Raw genomic sequence first — 24,149 nt, forward strand, 5'->3', positions numbered from 1 at the left:
GTCCGGCCCACAGATAACAGGCCGGACGCCCGAGGACCCCTTTGTACAGGACTCCCTCAAGCACCGCTAGGTGCAAGACCCGCTGCAGGAGCAACTCCGGACGTTATGAATGTCTGGCAGAGCAAACTGATGACTACTCGATAGTTCAGTGTGCCATGCTTTACGGCTTGGAACCGGGACTTCAACGACGTTTTGAACGTCATGGAGCATATGAGATGTTCCAGGACTTGAAGTTAATATTTCAAGCAAATGCCCGGATTGAGAGATATGAAGTCTCCAATAAGTTCTACAGCTGCAAGATGGAGGAGAATAGTTCTGTCAGTGAACATATACTCAGAATGTCTGGGTACCACAACCACTTGACTCAGTTGGGAGTTAATCTTCCTATTGATAGTGTCATTGACAGAGTTCTTCAATCAATGCCACCAAGCTGTAAAAGCTTTGTCATGAACTATAATATGCAAGGGATGGATAAGACAATTCCCGAGCTCTTCGCAATGCTAAAGGCTGCGGAGGAAGTGTTGATGGTTAACAAGACCACTAGTTTCAAAAAAAAGGCAAAGCGAAGAAGGGGAACTTCAAGAAGAACGGCAAGCAAGTTGTTGCTCAAGTGAAGAAACCCAAGTCTGGACCTAAGCCTGAGACTGAGTGCTTCTACTGCAAAGGGATTGGTCACTGGAAGCGGAACTGCCCCAAGTATTTGGCAGATAAGAAGGATGGCAAAGTGAAAGGTATATTTCATATACATGTTATTGATGTGTACCTTACTAATGCTCGTAGTAGCGCCTGGGTATTTGATACTGGTTCTGTTGCTCATATTTGCAACTCGAAACAGGGGCTATGGATTAAACAAAGATTGGCTAAGGACGAGGTGACGATGCGCGTGGGAAATGGTTCCAAAGTCGATGTGATCGCCGTCGGCATGCTACCTCTACATCTACCTTTCGGATTAGTTTTAGACCTGAATAATTGTTATTTGGTGCCAGCGTTAAGCATGAACATTATATCTGGATCTTCTTTGATGCGAGACGGTTATTCATTTAAATCAGAGAATAATGGTTGTTCTATTTATATGAGTAATATCTTTTATGGTCATGCACCCTTGAAGAGTGGTCTATTTTTGTTGAATCTCGATTGTAGTGATACACATATTCATAATATTGAAGCCAAAAGATGCAAGGTTAATAATGATAGTGCAACTTATTTGTGGCACTGCCGTTTAGGTCATATTGGTGTAAAGCGCATGAAGAAACTCCATGCTGATGGGCTTTTGGAATCACTTGATTATGAATCACTTGATGCTTGCGAACCATGCCTCATGGGAAAAATGACTAAGACTCCGTTCTCCGAAATAATGGAGCGAGCAACAGACTTGTTGGAAATAATACATACTGATGTATGCGGTCCGATGAGTGTTGAGGCTCGCGGTGGGTATCATTATTTTTTGACCTTCACGGATGATTTGAGCAGATATGGGTATATCTACTTGATGAAACATAAGTCTGGAACATTTGGAAAGTTTAAAGAATTTCAGAGTGAAGTGTAAAATCATCGTAACAAGAAAATAAAGTTTCTACGATCCGATCATGGAGGTGAATATTTGAGTTACGAGTTTGGTCTTCATTTGAAACAATGTGGAATAGTTTCACAACTTACGCCACCTGGAACACCACGGCGTAATGGTGTGTCCGAACGTCGTAATCGTACTTTATTAGATATGGTGCGATCTATGATGTCTCTTACTGATTTACCGCTATCATTTTGGGGTTATGCTTTAGAGACGGCTGCATTCACGTTAAATAGGGCACCGTCTAAATCCGTTGAGACGACACCATATGAACTGTGGTTTGGCAAGAAACCCAAGTTGTCATTTCTTAAAGTTTGGGGTTGCGATGCTTATGTGAAAAAGCTTCAACCTGATAAGCTCGAACCCAAATTGGAGAAATGTGTCTTCATAGGATACCCAAAGGAGACTGTTGGGTACACCTTCTATCACAGATTCGAAGGCAAGATATTCGTTGCTAAGAATGGATCCTTTCTAGAGAAGGAGTTTCTCTTGAAAGAAGTGAGTGGGAGGAAAGTATAACTTGATGAGGTAACTGTACCTGCTCCCTTATTGGAAAGTAGTTCATCACAGAAATCAGTTCTAGTGATTCCTACACTAATTAGTGAGGAAGCTAATGATGATGATCATGAAACTTCAGATCAAGTTACTACCGAACCTCGTAGGTCGACCAGAGTAAGATCCGCACCAGAGTGGTATAGTAATCCTATTCTGGAAGTCATGTTAATTGACCATGACGAACCTACGAACTATGAGGAAGCGATGATGAGCCCAGATTCCGCGAAATGGCTTGAGGCCATGAAATCTGAGATGGGATCCATGTATGAGAACAAAGTGTGGACTTTGGTTGACTTGCCCGATGATCGGCAAGCCATAGAGAATAAATGGATTTTTAAGAAGAAGACTGATGCTGACGGCAATGTCACTGTCTACAAAGCTCGACTTGTTGCGAAAGGTTTTCGACAAGTTCAAGGAGTTGACTACGATGAGACCTTCTCACCCGCAGCGATGCTTAAGTCTGTCCGAATCATGTTAGCAATTGCCGCATTTTATGATTATGAAATTTGGCAAATGGATGTCAAAACTGCATTCCTTAATGGATATCTTAAAGAAGAGTTGTATATGATGCAACCAGAAGGTTTTGTCGATCCTAAAGGTGCTAACAAAGTGTGCAAGCTCCAGCGATCCATTTATGGACTAGTGCAAGCCTCTCGCAGTTGGAATATACGCTTTGATAGTGTGATCAAAGCATATGGTTTTGTACAGACTTTTGGAGAAGCCTGTATTTACAAGAAAGTGAGTGGGAGCTCTATAGCATTTCTGTTATTATATGTGGATGACATATTGTTGATCGGAAATGATACTGAATTTCTGAATAGCATAAAAGGATACTTGAATAAGAATTTTTCAATGAAAGACCTCGGTGAAGCTGCTTATATATTAGGCATCAGGATCTATAGAGATAGATCAAGACGCTTAATTGGACTTTCACAAAGCACATACCTTGATAAAGTTTTGAAAAAATTCAAAATGGATCAGTCAAAGAAAGGGTTCTTGCCTGTGTTACAAGGTGTGAAGTTGAGTCAGACTCAATGCCCGACCACTGCAGAAGATAGAGACAAAATGAAAGTCATTCCCTATGCCTCAGCCATAGGTTCTATCATGTATGCAATGCTGTGTACCAGACCTGATGTGTGCCTTGCTATTAGTTTAACTGGGAGGTACCAAAGTAATCCAGGAGTGGATCACTGGACAGCGGTCAAGAACATCCTGAAATACCTGAAAAGGACTAAGGATATGTTTCTTGTTTATGGAGGTGACAAAGAGCTTGTCGTAAACGGTTACGTCGATGCAAGCTTTGACACTGATCCGGATGACTCTAAGTCACAAACCGGATACGTATTTATATTGAATGGTGGAGCTGTCAGTTGGTGCAGTTCCAAGCAGAGCGTCGTGGCGGGATCTACGTGTGAAGCGGAGTAAAAAGCTGCTTCGGAAGCAGCAAATGAAGGAGTCTGGATGAAGGAGTTCATATCCGATCTAGGTGTCATACCTAGTGCATCGGTTCCAATAAAAATATTTTGTGACAATACTGGAGCAATTGCCTTGGCGAAGGAATAATCCAGATTTCACAAGAGAACCAAACACATCAAGAGACGCTTCAATTCCATCAGCGATCAAGTCAAGGAGGGAGACATAGAGATTTGCAAGATACATACGGATCTAAATGTTGCAGACCTGTTGACTAAGCCTCTCTCACGAGCAAAACATGATCAGCACCAAGACTCCATGGGTGTTAGAATCATTACTATGTAATCTAGATTATTGACTCTAGTGCAAGTGGGAGACTGAAGGAAATATGCCCTAGAGGAAATAATATAGTATTTATTTATATTTCCTTATATCATGATAAATGTTTATTATTCATGCTATAATTGTATTAACCGGAAACTTAGTACATGTGTGAATACATAGACAAACATAGTGTCCCTAGTATGCCTCTACTTGACTAGCTCGTTAATCAAAGTTGGTTAAGTTTCCTGACCATAAACATGTGTTGTCATTTGATGAACGGGATCACATCATTAGAGAATGATGTGATGGACAAGACCCATCTGTTAGCTTAGCATAAATGGTCGTTTAGTTTTATTGCTATTGCTTTCATCATGACTTATACATGTTCCTCTAACTATGAGATTATGCAACTCCCGAATACCGGAGGAACACCTTGTGTGCTATCAAACGTCACAATGTAACTGGGTTATTATAAAGATGCTCTACAGGTGTCTCCGATGGTGTTTGTTGAGTTGGCATAGATCGAGATTAGGATTTGTCACTCCATGTATCGGAGAGGTATCTCTGGGCCCTCTTGGTAATGCTCATCACTATAAGCCTTGCAAGCAATGTGACTAATGAGTTAGTTGCGGGATGATGCATTACGGAATGAGTAAAGAGACTTGTCGGTAACGAGATTGAACTACATATGATGATGCCGACGATCGAATCTCGGGCAAGTAACATACCGATGACAAAGGGAACAACGTATGTTGTTATGCGGTTTGACCGATAGAGATCTTCGTAGAATATGTAGGATACAATATGAGCATCTAGGTTCCACTATTGGTTATTGACTGGAGATGTGTCTCGGTCATGTCTACATAGTTCTCGAACCCGTAGGGTCCGCACGCTTAACGATCGATGACGATTTGTATTATGAGTTATGTGATTTGATGTACCAAAGTTTGTTCAGAGTCCCGGATGAGATCAAAGACATGACGAGGAGTCTCGAAATGGCCGAGACATAAAGATTGATATATTGGAAGGTTGTGTTTGGACACCGGGATGGTTTCTGAAAGGTTCGGACATTTTCCGGAGTACCGGGGGTTACCGGAACCCCCCCCCCCCCCCGGGGAGTTAATGGGCCTTCATGGTCCCTAGTGGAGAGAGGAGGCGGCGGCCAGGTGGAGGCGCCCCCCCCCCCAAGCCCAAACCAAATTGGACTAGGGTTGGGGGTGGCCCCCCTTTCCTTCTCTCCTCCTCCTCCTTCCCTCCTTCTCCTAGTGGGAATAGGAAAGGGGGGCCGAATCCTACTTGGACCGGGAGTCCAAGTAGGACTCCCCATCATGGCGCCCCCCCCCTTGGGCCGGCCACCTCTCCTCCCCCCCCTTTATATACGTGGGAGGGGGCACCCCAAAGACACACCAAGCCTTCTCTTAGCCGTGTGTGGTGCCCCCCTCCACAGTTACACACCTCGGTCATATCGTCGTAGTGCTTAGGCGAAGCCCTGCACCGGTAACTTCATCATCACCGTCGCCACGCCGTCGTGCCGACGGAACTCTCCCTCGTCCTCAACTAGATCAAGAGATCGAGGGACGTCATCGAGCTGAACGTGTGCTGAACGTGGAGGTGCCATACGTTCGGTGCTTGGATCGGTTGGATCGCGAAGACGTTCGACTACATCAACCACGTTACTAAACGCTTCCGCTTTCGGTCTATGAGGGTACGTGGACACACTCTCCCCGCTCATTGCTATGCATCTCCTAGATAGATCTTGCGTGATCGTAGGTACAAATTTTGAAATACTGTGTTCTCCAACAATATTAACTTCAACTCCTGGAACATCTCATATGCTCCATGACGTTTAAAACGTATTTGAAGTCCCGGTTCTAAGCCATAAAGCATGGCACCCTGAACTATTGAGTAGTCATCAGATCGAGCTTGCCAGACGTTCATAACATCAGCTTCAGCTCCTGCAGCAGGCCTTTCACCTAGCGGTGCATCAAGGACATAATTATTTTGTGCAGCAATGAGGATAATCCTCAAGTTACTGACCCGGTCCGTGTAGTTGCTACCATCATCTTTCAACTTAGCTTTCTTTAGGAACGCATTAAAATTCAGGGGAACGGTAGCTCGGGCCATTGATCTACAACATAGATATGCAAAACTATAAGACTAACTTCATGATAAATTAAGTTCAATTAATCAAATTACTAATGAACTCCCACTTAAATAGCATCCCTCAAGTCATCTAGTGATATGTGATCCAAATCAACTAACCCATGTCCGATCATCACGTGAGATGCGGTAGTCATCAATGGTGAACATCTCTATGTTGATCATATCTATTATATGATTCATGTTCGACCTTTTGGTCTCCAGTGTTTCGAGACCATGTCTGTACATGCTAGGCTCGTCAAGTTTAACCCAAGTATTCTGCGTGTGCAAAACTGTCTTACACCCGTTGTATGTGAACGTAGAGTCTATCACACCCGATCATCACGTGGTGTCTCGAAACGACGAACTGTAGCAATGGTGCATACTCAGGGAGAACACTTTTATCTTGAAATTAAGTGAAGGGATCATCTTATAATGCTACCTCCGTACTAAGCAAAATAAGATGCATAAAAGATAAACATCACATGCAATCAAAATATGTGACATGATATGTCCATCATCATCTTGTGCTTTTGATCTCCATCTCCAAAGCAACGTCATGATCTCCATCGTCACCGGCTTGACACCTTGATCTCCATCGTAGCGTCGTGGTCGTCTCGCCAACTATTGCTAACGCATAGCGGTAAAGTAAAGCAATTATATGGTGTTTGCATTTCATACAATAAAGAGACAACCATAAGGCTCCTGTCGGTTGCCGATAATTTACAAAACATGGTCATCTCATACAATAACGTATATCACATCATGTCTTGACCATATCACATCACAACATGCCCTGCAAAAACAAGTTAGATGTCCTATACTTTGTTGTTGCAAGTTTTACGTGGCTGCTACGGGCTTCTAGCAAGAACCGCTCTTACCTACGGCAAAAACCACAACGGTGTTTCATCAAGTTTGTTGTTTTAACCTTCTTCAAGGACCGGCCGTAGTCAAATTCGATTCAACTAAAGTAGGAGAAACAGACACCCGCCAGCCACCTTTATGCAAAACTAGTTGCATGTTCAGTCGGTGGAACCAGTCTCATGTGCGCGGACATGTAAGGTTGGTCCGGGCCGCTTCATCCCACAATACCGCCAAATCAAAATAAGACGTTGGTGTTAAGCAGTATGACAATCACCTCCCACAACTCTTTGTGTTCTACTCGTGCATATCATCTACGCATAGACCTGGCTCGGATGCCAGTGTTGGGAAATGTAGCATGGAAAACAAAAAAATTCTACGCACACGCAATGATCTATCCATGGAGATGCATAGCAACAAGAGGGGGATTGTGTGTCTACGTACCCTCGTAGACCGTAAGCGGAAGCGTTTCACAACACGGTTGATGTAGTCGAACTTTCTTCGCGCTCCAACCGATCTAGTACCGAATGAATGGCACCTCCGCATTCTGCCACGTTCAGCTCGGTGACATCCTCCGCCTTCTTGATCCAGCAAGACGGCGAGGTAGTAGATGAGTTCCAGCAACACGACGGTGTGGTGACGGTGATGGTGATGTGATCTCCGCAGGGCTTCGCCTAAGCGTTACGAAAATATGACTGAGGAAGTAAACGGTGGACGGGGGCGCCACACACGGCTAAGACAATGTTGTGTCCTTGTGTGGCGCCCCCTCCCCATGTATATATAGGTGGGAGGGGAGAGGGGGCAACCAGGGCACGCCCCTAGGGCTTGCACCCCCCCCCCCTTCCTTGTATGGACAAGGGGGAAAGGAAAGAGGGGCTGCGAGGGAAGGAAGTGGGAGTCCAACTCCACGCTTTCCTTTCCTCCTCCCGTTTCCTTTCCCTCCCCTTAGACCGGCCCTATAGAGGGTGCACCAGCCCCTTGTGGGCTGTTGTGTTCCCTCACTTGGCCCATAAGGCCCATATCTTTGCCGGGGATGCCCGAAACTCCTTCCGATGACCCGATAAGTACCTGGTACCCTCCGAAACACTTCCGGTGTCCGAATATCATCGTCCTATATATCAATCTTTACCTCTTGACCATTTCGAGACTCATAGACATGTCCGTGATCTCATCCGGCACTCCGAACAACATTCGGTCACCAAATCATATAACTCATATAACACTATATCGTCAACGAACGTTAAGCGTGCGGACCCTACGAGTTCGAGAACTATGTAGACATGACCGAGACACCTCTCCGGTCAATAACCAATAGCGGAACCTGGATGCCAATATTGGCTCCTACATATTCTATGGAGATCTTTATCGGTCGAACCGTTATGACAACAATACGTAATTCCCTTTGTCTATCGGTATGTTACTTGCCCGAGATTCGATCATCGGTATGTTCATACCTAGTTTAATATCGTTACCGGCAAGTCTCTTTACTCGTTCCATAACACATCACCTCGTGACTAACTCCTTAGTCATTTGCTTGCAAGCTTATGATGTGTATTACCGAGTGGTCCCAGAGATACCTCCCCGATACTCGGAGTGACAAATCCTAATCTTGATTTATGCCAACTCAAAAAACACCTACGGAGATACCTGTAGAGCATCTTTATGATCACCCAGTTATGTTGTGACGTTTGATAGAACACAAGGTACTCCTCCGGTATCCGGGAGTTGCATGATCTCATAGTCGAAGGAATATGTATTTGACATGAAGAGACCAATAGCAATAAAACTGAACGATCATTATGCTAAGCTAACAGATGGGTCTTGCCCATCACATCATTCTCCTAATGATGTGATCCCGTTATCAAATGACAACACATGTCTATGGTTAGGAAACCTTAACCATCTTTGGTCAACGAGCTAGTCTAGTAGAGGCTTACTAGGGACACGGTATTTGTTTATGTATTCACACATGTATTTAGGTTTCTGATTAATATAATTCTAGCATGAATAATAAACCTTTATCATGAATAAGGAAATATAAAATAACAACTTTATTATTGCCCCTAGGGCATATTTCCTTCAAATAAAATTCACCCTTTGTCGAAAATGAAAAGCAAAATTAAAACTCACTGCATGAACTTTACGAAAAAGACCTCTACACGAGTTGTAGAATGCAGTGTTGTCCATCTTCTTAGAAGCTTCAGCCCCAGACCAAGATTGTCATCACCTAGGATTGTGTCAGTTGAGATGGAAACCTTGTCGTGCCACCAACATATGCCATAACAGGAAGAAACAGAAGTCTGATCGAAGCTATATTGCTTCCATATAGGAAGAAACGGGAGTACGATCGAAGCTATACTGCCTCCCTATAGGCTTCGTCGCTATGAGAAGAAGTTGAAGGCGGCAAACGATCCCAATACCATGCCACCCCAAATCATGATCTTCACCAACTTGGATTTAGTTATTGCGCCTAATTTAGGACAAACTCCACTCATATATTTCTTGCTCTCAATATGTTGAAACGTGAGAATGTCTTGTGGTGAGCAGCTCTTGGGCATTTGCTTTGTTAATAAACATTTCTATATTGTTGTTTTTTCACTACCAATGAGTAAGCAGATTTGGGTGCTTATGGAGGTATGGCTTTTGTAAAGATATGCTTAGCATGTGCACTTCCGGGTGCTACTTAGAATAGAATGAGATAGTCAGACTATAACGTCAAGAATGTCACAACAAAAGAAGGATATTTTGATCGGCCTGCATGGCTCTCGAATGCTTCTCGGACCCCAACCCCAAGGAGTAGTGAAAATCCATTAGGGGGAAGAGATAGGTTTCTTATCCAAAGATGATCATAACGAAATCCCTCCACGGGCCGCTCTTCGGCTAGAATTGTCCACGGTGGGGGGTCAAGACTGGCGGCGAACAAACGATGCCCAAAAGCACTTGTGGGCGTCGTAGCTTCATTCACAATCGTGCAGAGAATGTGTCCAAAACAAAGCAGTTGTTCTAGCTCTGCATCCCTTGTCGGAGATCCATCTCCAGTGCGACGACCGAACTGTAGAAGTTGGACTCTCCACCCCATCTCCTCCTCCATTACTCAACGCCAAAGGGCGTAGAGAGAATAAGCATACATCTTCCCTAGATCCAGCCGCCCCACGAGCTTATTCTGAGAGCTTTCGCTGAATCCGCAGCCTGTAGTTGCCCTTCACCATGGGTGACAAGCTTTGGAGGTGGTTGACGTCCACCGAACGCTGATCGTTAGCTCTTGAAGCTCCAACGTGGCAAGACACCAAACTCCTCTATGGAAACCCTAAACCTAAAGCTACTATGTACATGAGTGCACCTGGCTCCAGCCCGCATCTTCTCTGACCAGCAACACCGACAACAAAATCAGGGATTGGGGCGGGCCCAAGCACATTGTATTTAGCTCTCAAAAGAGGCTATGAGAAGGATGGAAAAGGAAAGGAGCTTATTATTATTATTATTATTATTATTATTATTATTATTATTAACAAAAACCTTGTTATTATCATTCAGTTTCGACAACAAACAAGAGGGACAATATATATTCCAACAAAAAGGCCAAGAAGGACAACATATTGCTATTGCCATCGCGCAGTTTTCATGGATACATCCTCCGACGAACAGAACTTTTCGACCAGCACGCTGAAACAGGCTAGCAGGACGCACTGAAATTTTGCAAGCATATCTGCAGCAAACACGCTACTAGTATCAGCTTCGCAAGAATCAATTCAAAGCAGACGGCGGCGCCCCGACGAGAAGACGGAGGTCCTGTGGCCGCGCCACCAGGCAGCTGCCACTTGTAGTACCTACTAGTCTCTCCACCTAGATGCCGCTGCGGCGGCTGCAAGCCCCTCGCCACGCGCGCCCCGCGGCCACGCTCTCCTCGGCGGCCGCCCACCACCTGTTCGACGGAATCCCTCGCCCAAGCCGCAGCCCCTCCCTCCGCGCGGGCCACCCCGTCCCCGACCTCGTCTCATCCCCCGCCGCATTCTCGGCCGCCGTCGCGTCGTCCGGCCGGGCCACCCTCCCGGCGCTCCACGCGCTCGCCGTCGCCTCCGGCCTCGACGCCTTCTCCTTCGTGTCCAACTCCCTCGCCGCCCGCTACGCCAAGACCGGCGCCTTCCCCTCGGCGGCCCGGGTGTTCGGCACCGCCCGGGCGAGGGACGTCAGCTCCTACAACACCATGCTCTCCGCGTTCCCGGACCCGGCCGAGGCGCTCGCGTTCGCGTCCTGGATGCTCCGGTCGGGCGACGTGCGGCCCGACGCAGTCACGTTCACCGTCGCGCTGTCGCTCGCCGCCGGCCGCGGGAAGGTCGGCCTTGGGATAGTTCGGCAGCTCCACGCGCTGGCGTCGCGGGCCGGGCTCGCCGCCGACGTGTTCGTCGGCAACGCGCTCGTCACGGCCTACTCACGGGGAGGGCTCCTCGGTGCGGCCAGGAGGGCTTTCGAGGAGATGCCGGCGAAGGACCTGGTCTCCTGGAACGCGATGATCTGCGGGCTCGCGCAGGACGGCGGCTGCCCGGCGGAGGTGGTCCGGCTGTTCCTCCGGATGCTCAGGGACGACGCCGTCCGGCCCGACCGGATATCCGTGTGCAGCGTGATCCCGGCGTGCGGCGGCGAGGGGAAGCTCGAGCTTGGCCGGCAAGTCCACGGCCTCGGGGTGAAGCTGGGCGTCGACGGCCACGTCACCATCGGCAACGTGCTCGTCGCCATGTACTACAAGTGCGGCGCTCCAGCCTGCGGCCGGAAGTTCTTGCAGTCCATGGGCGAGCGAGACGTCATCTCTTGGACCACAATCATTTCAATGGACGAGGACGAGGAGTCCATCGCTCTGTACAATGGCATGCGGCGAGACGGCGTGTCGCCGAATGAGGTCACCTTCGTGGCGCTCATATCGGCGCTGCCGGCAGGGTGCCCGGCGAGGGACGGGCAGATGGTCCACGCGGTGTGCCTCAAGACCGGCCTCTCCGACAAGGCCGCCGCGTCCAACAGCCTCATCACCATGTACGCGAAGCTGCGGCGCATGGACGACGCGCGGACGGTGTTCGACCTCATGCCTCGCCGGGAGACCATCGCTTGGAATGCGCTGATCTCAGGCTACGCGCAGAACGAGCGGTGCAGCGACACTCTGGAGGCCTTCTCGTGGATGGTCAGGTGCTTGAGACCCGACGAGACCACGTTCGCAAGCGTCATCAGCGCAGTCACCGGCGTCGAGACGGTCTCCATGGCCTACGGCGAGGCGTACCACTGCCAGGCCCTGAAGCTCGGGCTCGGCGGCAGCGAGTACGTCTCCGGCACCCTCATCGACATGTACGCGAAGCGCGGCAGCCTGGAGGAGTCCCGGAAGGCGTTCTACGGGACGGCGCACCGCAGCCTCATCGCCTGGACGGCGATGATCGCCGCGAACGCCAAGCACGGGAGCTACGACGCCGTCATGGGCCTCTTCGACGACATGATGTGCTCCGGTGTGGCCCCCGACGGCGTCGTGCTCCTCTCGGTCCTCACGGCCTGCCGCTACAAAGGGGAGGTCGGCACCGGCAAGGCGATCTTCGACTCGATGGCCGCCGAGCACCGCGTCGAGCCCTGGCCGGAGCACTACGCGTGCGTCGTCGACATGCTAGGCCGAGCGGGGAGGCTGGAGGAGGCCGAGGAGCTCATGATGCAGATGCCATCCGGGCCGAGCATCTCGGCTCTGCAGAGCTTGCTGGGAGCCTGCCGGATCCATGGCAACGCTGACATGGCCGAGAGGGTCGCTGACGTGCTGACAGAGTCGGAGCCGGCGGAATCCGGCGCCTACGTGCTGCTGTCCAACATCTACGCCGAGAAGGGGGACTGGGGAGGCGTGGCGAAGGTGAGAAGGCAGATGAGGGAGAGGGGCGTGAGGAAGGAGATCGGGTTCAGCTGGGTGGACTTCGGCGCCGGCACCGGCACCGGCGAGTCCACGCATCTGCACAAGTTCTCGTCCGACGACACGACGCATCCGCGGACGGAAGAGATATACAGGGTGGCCGAGTGGTTAGGCTGGGAGATGAAACTTTTGAAGGACCATCTGCGCATGGAAACAGAAAGCGTTTCTTGATGTTTCAAACTCTTTTAACTTCAAAATAGTTTGACCATCAAAAAGGAAACTACACTGTGAGAAAAGGCAGCAACTCGCATCAGTTTACTCGAACTGGGTGGTGCTACAGAGTACAGAATAGAGAAGGTTTATCTTGCATTCTGCAAAACGTTCTCGGTCAAGGTTAATTCTACACTATCTTAACATAAGCAACCGAATGTGAAACTGGCAAGATTTGCGAGAACAAGGATGACTAAAACTTCGCCGGAATCCAAGCGATTTAGAGTTATACATGTACAGACAGTCTGGTATCGATAACGAAAAAACGGGTTAGCCTATTGTACATGAAAAATAATTTGTACAATGCTCATACACAACAGGTGATGGTCCAAGCGGTTACTTCTTTGAAACCTGAAAGAGAAGGCACCGTTATTGTATCAGTGTCGGTACTTCAACAAGAACCACAGAACTGGACTCTCAAAAAGAACATGGAACAGGTACCTTCTTATTTTTCAGCTTACTAATGCCACATAAATATGAAGTAATGACTTTTAGGATATCCTTTAAGTACAAACATGATAAACGACACCAATACGTTTAACTATCACATTACATATAAGAAACAAGAGACTGGCTGAGAGCTAAGTGACAGCCTTGCGAAAATTAATTAGGCAACAAGGCGGTGTATGCAGTATGCATATACTCCCACCGTCCAAAAGTAAGTGTCTCAACCCTAGTACAACTTTGTACTAAAATTAGTACAAACTTAAGACACTTATTTTGGGACGGAGGGAGTATGATACTATGATTCAACGACACGGAGCAAGCATTCCAAAAAAAGATGCAATGGATTGTTCTAATATTATCTCAGTGCCATGAGTCACTTCAAATTGTTTCATAGGCCGCATGGTGACATGGGATCCTTATGTCAATATAACATGACAAGATAGTAATTTCCTTCCACACTTCCCTCAGGCGCAAGCAAACTTGGATGTCAACAGAACAATTGATGAACTAAATACTATTAGTAAGCTTACCTGCTTGAACTTTCTCCAGAAGACATGCCACTATATAAAGACCGGAAAAGAAACGCCCACTAGCTGTTTTCTCAATTAGCAAGATTAATTGGCATTGATGTCCTCTCCCCTGCTCAAGAATTGAGATTACATAAACATTAGAATATAACAACAGGGTATTGAACTTCAGTTATGATAAACTGAAACGTACCATCAAAACTGTTAAGTGGCCAACACTGTCATCTTGTAACAGCTCAAAGGAAAACCGACAGATACTCTTCAACCATAATTCAGCTCAGTGGGGACCACATAATTTACAGCATGTAGGCGATTCCGGGTAATATTGTGCATTTGCCTATTAAACGCAATCTGAGAGTTACCACCCAAAATGTCCAAAGTATCACAAGTGTCGAGCAATGAAATCCATCATCGGCTGCCTTGCTAGACTGTTCAGTGTTCACATCATCCAAGTAGATGCTAGCAACTGTATGAGAATGGAACGCCACTAAAGAAACAAAATAAGTAGAATCTCAAAACACTTCCTGTACAAACCAGCACGCCTAAACGATAAGACCTATGTGTTCTGCGCTATTGAACTTTTCCACTAAATACTACCAGCACGTTGGGGACAGTGAAATGGTATAACCGTATAAGTATCACACATCCAACAGCACCTACTCAAAGGATGTCATGTTCTTGTGTTCTGGGATCTCAGCAGCTGATAGACTCCATTGAAATCCGCACAAGTCTGAGTAGATCATTCACACTTCTGAAGTTAAAATCCAGAACTGTTTTTACTGAAGAAAGACCATCCACTCCCTTTTCATGGTTGCCAGCAGCAGAAGCAATTGCCATCTGTGATTTCCGAGTTGCCTCAAAGGCAGAATTGACATCATTTGTCTAAGAAAAATAACAACATAACATCAGATCCAAAATCCTGTTAATGAACCATAATGCAGGCACTGAAAGTAGAACTGTGTTAATTCAAAAGGTATATGGTTTAGGGGTTTTTCTAGAAAAAAAAGTTATTTGGTTTCACGAGTGGAATAGCCTTAGGGTCAGTTGGTTTATCACCATACAATTCCACCAATGTTTATTGAATACAAGGAATAAGGCTGGACCACGAAAATCGTGGGATGACCCATCCAATGTCGGTGCAGCCTATCTGAGAACAAGGCAATTCCTCACAAACAAGTTATTGGCATTCTTCCCAGGACACAGTTAACATTTCACCATTAAGCAGAGCCAGTTGCTTATGATTGCCAACATCTATCCAGTTTGCTATTTTATGGAATTAATTCCAAAATTATATGCTCCAGTGCTCAAAATCTCGACCACTAAAATAGTTAAATTTCTAGGAAATTTCTTTATACAACTCAACTACAAGTATATCTGATACTGGAAGTTCAACCGGTTTCAATTCATATATGTATCCAATTAATACACCATCATACCAACCACAAGGATCAGAACTATCGTCTTTGCCACTACCATGCAGGATTGCAGCTACCATCACAAGCACACGTTAGCAAACAATAATGAACTTTTTCTTTGTTCTTATTACATTGTCACAAGATTATGAACTGCAGTATCATACCATTAAATTATCAATATAAATGAGAACTTTATTTAACTGCTACAAATCATTAAATTATCAATATAAATGAGAACTCCATTGAACTGCTAATCAGGATTTTGAAGAACTTACATAAGCTAGTAACCTTGTCAGGTGTGGTTGATTGCGAACGGCCAGTAATAAATGGTTCCCAGCAACTTGGGGTGAATTAGCATCCTTGTTTGAAGGGGCCATCTTAGATAATCCATTGTTATTTAAGTTATCAATGTCTGATGCTGAAGATGATGGTGATTCGCCTATAGAAGTAACAATGTTTGAAATTCCACAACACAAGCTACATTTAATATACATAAACTTAAATTTCACCAGTCAGACTCAACTACCTGGTGTAGTCTGTACAACTGCCTGCAACACCTGCCGGTCCTTACTTGCAATAGGGTATTTGTAGTATGCAGCCTTGAGATAAGCTACTTCAACACATTTATATGCTAAAGCAGCAGCGGCCATCTTCTTGCACCTTTCATATTCATGACCAACAAAGCTGGACAATAAAATGAATACAAATTAATTATACTGACCAAACTTGAACACTCTTCACCTAGAAAACATGAATACTGCTACAAAAAGCAGTAACTTCTGACTACAGTTTGATAGCCCAAACAGTAATACTGCTGTCGAAGTAATTTGGTCTATATCCAGCTCGCTAACATTTAGTGATATCACATCAGCCTTGTAGTATATATATATATATATATATATATATATATATATATATATATATATATATATATAACTGTTACATGAACTGTAATGTGAAAACCATCAGGCTAATCAACTATAATGTGAAAAGCATCAGGCTAACCAAATGATGATAGCACCCATCCAAGTCGCGCCATGCCGAAGAAACACTTCCAGGCACTACTTCCCAATTTACAACTAGGTGAGCTATGTTCCCATGCATTTATTCGCAGAAATGAAATAACCTGGCAAGTAGAACAATATATCATCTATATTTGTGTAGCTTACTTGCAGAGTTTCGCAGTATCAGAATACATGCTCTGAGCTGCATCGCCTTGTTTCAGACCATCAATACCAGGAGGTTCCAGAAGTGATGCTACATGCAGAAATTTTAAGGCTGCCTCAAAATAGAGCCTTGTGCTTTCAAGTTCTTTTCCTTCTTTCTGCAGAGAAATTTTGTAAGTATCTTACAAAACAAAAGTAAGCATATTCATACAAGAGCAAAGGTGAACAACCTTCAAACGGTTAGCCTTGTGCTTTAAATCTCGAGCTTCTTTGAGAGCATATGCAGTTGAATTACCATCTTTCCCATCCGTAGGATTTGAAGTTCCCTGTTTGGCAACACGCTGTTGCCCTCCATTTTCATCACTGCTTCGCCTTGACTGTGGTGTCAATTTTGACGCATTAGATTTTACTGGAGTGGAGTGAGTTTCTTTCAGAGGTGAAGGAGCGATTTGGGCTTTGGGCTTCTCCATATCTTGCTTGTTACTCTTGGGATAAGATTTATCTTTTCCAGATGGCACCTCTGGTTTAGGATTTCCATCCAGAGCACAATGAGTTAATCCATTTCTATCTTGAATAGGAGCTGCAGTTTTCTTACTTTCACTTGCAATCAAATCTCCTTTCGAGCCCGAAGCTGCAGTCCTAGGTTGCACTAAAGAGCCATCAGTGCGCAAGTTATTTTTATCACCAGAATGCAGGTGGTTATAACCCCTCGCTGTGCTGGAGCCATTCACAGTGGAGTCCTTTCTCCCAGATGCATGCTGCTGATCATCATCCAAACCCTTTCTCAATGAAAACCTTTCGGATGCATGGCCTTGAGTTAACTGAACTAATTCATCATCTTTGTCAGAATTTCCTTGTGAAGAGCCATGTAAGACAGGTTCACTTGCAAGCAAACTCTCCTTGGACTTCTTAGCCTGCCGAACATTGTCTACTATATCAACTTCAGTATTTAGATACTTTACTGAGCTCAGCATGGTGCCTGGGTTAGCATTCATAGGCCCATCTTTCTCCACTATTCTGTTCTGGGAGAACTTATCAATGTTAGAGTTCCTCGGTGGTGATGAGGAAACTGATTCAATCGGTGAAGTCTTTGCAACTTGGGAGTTATTTTTCTTTTTCTGAGAGCCTGAAGCTTTTGAAGAACTTGAAGCTATTGCTGTGGTCGGAACATCACTAGAAGCGGCTCCAGCTAAGTCCAAAGCATGTTCAGAAGATCGCTTATCTAATACTTCGGATGGACCTCTTTTACCAGCAAAGTGTGTGCTATCCTCCACGAGTTCATTGTTTACATGACCACCATAATAAGAAATCTGATTAGAGTGCAGACCTTTTCCTAATTTAGAATCCGTCATGGAATACAGTTCTTCAGACTTTATCGGCTTGGACTTTGTTTCCTTTAAGTTTTGATCCTTATGGGTTTCCTTGGCAGCAGAGCTGTGATTCACTGTGGTTCCTCTGCTCACCTGAGCTATTGAACTATGCTGACTCTCCTCCCATTCCTTCACTATCCTCTTCTTGCTAGAAACGTCTGATCTCTGTACATCTGAGGTTTGGTATTGTTCCTTGTTCCTATCTTCAGGAAGAGCTATATCATCATCCTTGTCTCTCTTGGACTTCTCCAAACGATCAGACCTCGCAACACTTTTTTGCTTCAATGAAGAAATATCACCCTTCTCACCCAAACTCTTTGCCTTTGCAAGAAAAGCCTTGGCCTCATCAGAAACGTCTCCACTAGCTAAATCACATTCAGGGTTCCGGTCTCTGCTAGAACGATGCCGCTCCTCCTTTTTAATTTTCTTAGAAGCTTTGTATTCACCATAATCCATCTCTCTCTTGCCTTTTCCTTTTGAATGCTTCTTGGATCTTTCCACAAGATCTCCTGTATTTCCACCAAATAAATGTAAATACAAAATACAGTGAAAGCACACATGAAGGCAGTGTATCAAATAGAGGAAGAACAATAACAGAACCTCCATCAGAATAGCTGCCACGATTCTTGCTCTTGGACTTCTTCTTTTCAGTGGAAACGTCAACTGATTTGCTCACAGAATCTCTCTCAGAAGGATAGTGGTTAGTATCAGCAGTACTTCTAACTCTAGGAGGGGGTTGGGTGATCGTTGAATAAGCTGAAGCTTGTGTTGGGTGAGAACTGTCAACCAAAGCACTTCCATCACCTGGAAAACTCTTCCTTTTCCTACTCTGCTCAGCATGTCCATTTATACTGAACGTGTTGGCTGTTGCCGGTCCAGAAGAAGCAGCATGAGGATGACCAACTGAAGGAATACCATTGGCAGGGGGTGGAATGACATATAGTGCATTCAGAGCATTTGTAGTCTCCTCCTCACCAACATCGCACCTATTCATCCCAGGTCTGCAAAAATTCCAAATTCTAGCTATTCAGAAAGGAATAAAGAGTGTTCATCAACTAATGAACATGGAGAATATTATAGAGCTATAAGATATCACCTCACTGAAAAAAACAGCATAACCTACAACCTAACAGTTTCGGTGTAAAGCAGAAACCCGCAATAAGATCTATCCAAATTTTAATCCACTTGCTTGATATAAGTGTAGTACTTTCAAAGCAGACAATCAAATAGCTCCTGATAATAAGGTGCTGCTGATTACATGCTATCTACAGATAAGACTCATGGAGAGAAGAATTAAGGCGGCAAAAAAGCAGGAGGTATACAATTGTATAAGAACTATAACTTACAGCCACAGTTGCATGCTACATTTCCATTCCTTTGGAAGAGTATCAGGATCCGACTCATATGGTAGGAGACGCCATTTCTGACATATGTCACATTGTACCCAATGTTCCTCTATCACGACAGGTGCTTGAAGTGCAGGAGCTGCATTTGCAGTTGATACAGAAGATGGAGGTACATGCATCTTCTGCTCCTCAGAAGCTGTATGTCTGTCATGCTTTGCACTAGATGAAATCTCCCTCTTTGATGCCCCAAGCATGTCAGAATCCCTTTTGATCCAATATTTTTCCTTTGGCTGCAACTCTCCCAATCCAACTCCATTCTCCAATATATCCTGCTCTTCGGATCCATGGGATCCATCTGCCAAACTGTCCCTGACATCTCTATGTGGTTGTGCTTTGGGTTTCTTCCCGGAGTGGCTAGATTTGGAGTGAGAATCGTTTTTCCTCTCTTTAACTCCAGCAGAAGAACGAGCACCCTTGTCAACATCCAGAAGATCAGAAGATGTTGGAGCATTCTTCTTTTGTTCCCTGTGTATTCTTTTGGCCTCACTCTTGGTGTTATTTTTCACATTTGTATCATAAAGTGAAGCCTCTTTGCTAGTAACCTTCTCCATGCTTCTGCAAACAGCAGGAGCTTTTTCATCTATAACTGCGTTTTCTTCAAAGTTAACGACAGAAGGATTGCTTTTACTCTCAGGCTTTATTTTTCTTTCATGTTTCCTATCCAACAGAAAATCTGTGTCACTGGTTGTATTCATCTCTTCTGAAGTCAATGCTGTCTTTTCTGTCACAGGTTTCAGCTCCTTCTTTGCTGCTGAAAGTTCCAATTCTGAGCTGCCAAAACCACCACTTGCTAAACAGTCGGTAGTAGCCTCTTTGACAGTTTCAGCTTTGATTGTCTTGCTGTTGCTGTTTGCAGCCCATTCTTTCAATCGATCATCTTTGTTTCTTTCCAAAGATTTTCCTGTTGCTTCTTCTTCAAATTGATAATTGCTGTTTGCATCCATGCCTCTGGGACTAGACGGTATGCTGAGAGCTTCTGATGCAATCTTCTGGCCAGCAAGTGTTTCTACATCGATCTCATTTTTCATAAATGCACTGACATCATTTCTGTTATTTGACCTCTTCATATCTGTGGGTTTCTTTTTCTTACCATCAGACTTCATTTTCTTAACCACATGCCCTTCATATGCTTCCTGTGCATTTTCTATCTCCAAGCTTGTTTCCCATTTCTTCAATGAAGGCACAACCTTCTTTGTCAGTTGCAACAAACTGCCATGAAGAGGGGATAACAAGTACCCTCCAGGAACTGAAAAGCATGTCATGATCTGTGCGATCATGTTTAAAGAATGGAAGTGATTATGTGCCCTTTGAACCATTCATAATAAAATACAAGTACACAATGCTAATACAGTGATCATGTAGACTTTACCTGAAGAATGGTCCGGGGAGATTCAAGTTGCACATTGCTAAATTCCGGGGAGAGGCCCCCGTGGCCATCAGGGCTTTCCTCCACAGATGAAGGTGAAGAAATGTCAAGGCCCAAACCACTGTAAATAGCTGCATTATTTCTTGCCAAGACATTGTCGGAACCAACTTTTATCCGTACTTTAAATCTATTCTGGTCGCTAGACTTAGATGGGCCATTTGAAGGATCATGGGTGCTAGAGCCCCTTTTAGACGCTGTGCTTTCGCATCTTTCCTTTTTAATTGAATCACCAGAAAAAGGAGCCACAGAACCATTATTCTGGGAAACAGATGGAACGGCCATAGCCGGAGGGTTCTGAGACACATCCTACATTACAAACCATTAGATCAGACTCAAAAGAAGTAAACTATCAAATCATCAATGCCACATGAATTAATGTACATGACAATGCTGATGCAGAAACCAGACAGTACAGCCAAAGCCAACTTAAGCACCTCAGTAGACTGGTGATAAGGAGATCTTGAGCTAGCATTTGCCACCTTAGGTGGAGTTCTAGTGTGGGGCAGAAGGGGGGAACGCTGGTAGGTTGGCAAAAATGAGCCATATCCACCAAATTTTGATCCTGTCAAAGATTAGTGTCACGTTTAATGTTTCTATAGAATGAAGCCAGGTCAAACTAACTGCAGCCACAGCAAAACATTTCCTCACCTAGATTCTCTGCAGAAACGCCTCCTTCAAAGTCCTTTTGAAAATGACCTAGTACATTTTGTAGTTTTTCATCCTACAACAAGACGAACAGACATTAGAAAAAACATGATCACAACAATATGATTGTAGGTACAGTACACCTAAAGTTGCTAGTGACTATCCCATTTGTGTATTACAATTGCTAGTGACTAGTAAATTCATGTTGACATTTTTTCATACAAACAATGAACTACATGAGAGCTATAGACACTTTTCAAAATTTGACTATATGAAGCATGAAGCCGTCATTAACCTTGTCTTCGGAACATAGACACTTTTTTAGTAATTTATGGAGCAGTGGATGTCATAACAATGAACCCATTAATACCAAAAGGCTGAGAAGAAGCAAGTCAATAATAACACGAATTTGGCGATGTCAAAACTAATGCCATGGATTTAGCTTAGTGGTAGAGGAGAGAGGGTCAAGGGTTGATCCATGTCACAGATTTTTCTTTGCACAATTATAAAGTTACCGTCTGGTCTCGAATAGAGACTGAGACTGGCCAAATCCAAATTACAACTAGTAAACGAAAAACCAACACCCCATCAGACTGTGATTAGCTTCTTTAGTTCCATATATAACAGCACGCGTCATAGAAGTGCTTACTTATTTAGCATCGTCATCATCATGACCAAAGCGACAAACAACGTAAAATGTAATTGATCAATCAATGCGACCGCTTCTAGTAGAAGCATGAACTACAGCAACAAATCTCGCAAACTTTAATTGATCCACCAATGCGACCGCTTCTAGGAGCGCATCAACTACAGCAACAAATCTCGCAAACTTTAATTGATCCACCAACGGAGCCGGCCAGCGGCAACGGCTAGACCGCCACCATTCACACCTGCAAAGCGGGAGAATCGAACAAACGCGTGCACGCGCGCGCATCCGTTACCCACGCAGATCAAGCTCATTTCGTCGCGCTAGAAAAGTAGGCGTGTTACATACATCTACTGGTAGTCATGTGGTACCGAAATGGGCATGGAAGCTGCAGTGGTGAAGCGAGCAAGCGAGAGGTGCGGGAGGAGGAGGGCCACTCACAATGTAAGCGAGGGAGACGTCCGGGTCGTCGAAGGGGGGCATGTCGTCGGCGTAGGCCTCCCCCTCCTCCAGCTCGGCGTGGTCCGCCATGCCGGCGGCGCCGCCAGCATCCTCCTGCCGCCTCCGCACGGACAGCATCCACCCACCCCACCTACACAGCCCCGGTCAACCGCCCCGCCCGGGCCCACCTCCCACAGCCCGCCCGCCCGCCTCGCTCGCCCCCCGAATCGCAAGCTCGAATCCCGCCCGCGAGCTCCCCGATCGGGCGAATCCCCCCGAATCGCAGCCCCGCCTCCGCCGCCGCGGCCGGAGCGGCCCGAATCGGCCGCCTCCGACGCCCTCCGGATTTGGGGATCGCGAGATTCGGGCCGTTCGCCCCCCGCACACACGCACCCTCTCTCTCTCCTCTCGCTCGGTCCGCCTCTCGCTGTCCGCCTCGTCGCCTCGGCCCGGCGTCTCGAGGCTTCGTCGCACGCGAGGGACTTTTTTTTTACTAATTGCCTCACGCGACAGAGCTTTCTTGCGGCTGGCTGCTGCTGCCGCCTTCTCTCTCTCTCTCTCGCCCCGTTTGATGGTAACGACCTGGGTGCTGGTGGGTGGTGGTGGGCGGGCGCCTGTTTCCTCGTCGCTGGTTTTCTTTTCCCTTCCCACCCCCGGCTTTTCCTCCCCCAGCCCGCGGCCTTTCCACGGATCCGTTCGAATGTTCCCCGCCCTCCCAGTCCCAGGGGATGCGTCCGTTTGGGAAGGCGGCTGGGTCCCGTTATCTTTCCCTCGCTTGCCGTCAATTCCTTCCCCTACGAGACACGCCGGTCCCGTGAAGCGTTCTCACTCGGACCACATGTGTATTTCCTGCCATTCCAAGCTTGTTTTGCACCGGTGTTGTCCAAAGAGGCGTGAACTGATGACTAGCATCTGGGCTTGCCGGGCTGGACTGGACTGAAGCGCTTCGGGTTGGGCGATGGGACGATGATTTGGCAAGTTCCAAACATGGTTTAATTCCCGGGGAGAAAGAGGAGGAATAAAGAGGCTGGAAGAAATGCCGGTCCACTTCGACGTCCTGCGCCACGATTGCTTTCCTTGCATCGCATGTCCTTGTCACAGAGTTGTCTATGGCCTTCACTTGTTCGCATCCACGGACCACCTTCCGATCAAGTGATGGTTTGCTACCCGGGTTGGTTGGGTGGATAAACATTGGTGTGGTTAGGATATGAATATCTGCGTTACACCACGTGTGCTCTGATATTTTCTTTCATCGACGTGGGACAAACTATAAAAGAGAGTGTTGAAATCTTTTACACAAAAGATAATTGGAATAATAGGGAGAGAAAATAGGCGTTTGTTAGACAAAGTTGCACCCACACACATTTTTTAAATGTTGTTGTAACAAAAGGTCCGAGTATAGCATTTTGTTGGGCATCTCTGGCTCAACCATATACTATCTTTAATTCCCAATCCTATCTCTTATCCTTTAATTCCTCGTTTTAGGGACTTGAATTTTTGGTCAACTAGCCCATTCCCAAACTTGGAACATCGTTAGTTGATCCCCTATCCTAAAAATAAATATCTTGTCCTATCTCATTTTTCCAAGGTTGCGTTTGGATGTCTCCCTATCCTAAGAAATGGATTTGGTATTCAACTCACAGCAATACAGACGTTTGGATG

General features: G+C 45.8%; 2 protein-coding genes across 2 annotated transcripts; one reads left to right on the plus strand and one right to left on the minus strand.

Annotated features, from left to right (window-relative positions):
* The first annotated feature begins 10,573 nt into the window (after nt 1-10,573).
* Nucleotides 10,574-13,052, plus strand: LOC109778242 (pentatricopeptide repeat-containing protein At4g32430, mitochondrial). The gene has a single exon (XM_020336789.4). The coding sequence runs from the start codon at nt 10,707-10,709 to the stop codon at nt 12,957-12,959; it is 2,253 nt and encodes a 750-aa protein (XP_020192378.1). The 5' UTR covers nt 10,574-10,706; the 3' UTR covers nt 12,960-13,052.
* A 120-nt stretch (nt 13,053-13,172) lies between these two features.
* Nucleotides 13,173-23,099, minus strand: LOC109778273 (cysteine-tryptophan domain-containing zinc finger protein 7). The gene is made up of 13 exons (XM_020336814.4): nt 22,488-23,099; nt 21,404-21,476; nt 21,190-21,317; nt 20,699-21,061; nt 19,270-20,594; nt 18,524-18,924; nt 16,784-18,432; nt 16,557-16,711; nt 15,914-16,071; nt 15,663-15,826; nt 14,166-14,854; nt 13,976-14,084; nt 13,173-13,349 (listed from the first exon to the last, which is right to left on the minus strand). Exons 1-11 carry the CDS (start codon nt 22,623-22,625, stop codon nt 14,666-14,668), a joined length of 4,743 nt encoding a protein of 1,580 aa, XP_020192403.1. The 5' UTR covers nt 22,626-23,099; the 3' UTR covers nt 13,173-13,349; nt 13,976-14,084; nt 14,166-14,665.
* Nucleotides 23,100-24,149: the final 1,050 nt, after the last annotated feature.

Source organism: Aegilops tauschii, chromosome 2 (assembly GCF_002575655.3).
Source record: "Aegilops tauschii subsp. strangulata cultivar AL8/78 chromosome 2, Aet v6.0, whole genome shotgun sequence".
NCBI lineage: Eukaryota > Viridiplantae > Streptophyta > Magnoliopsida > Poales > Poaceae > Aegilops > Aegilops tauschii.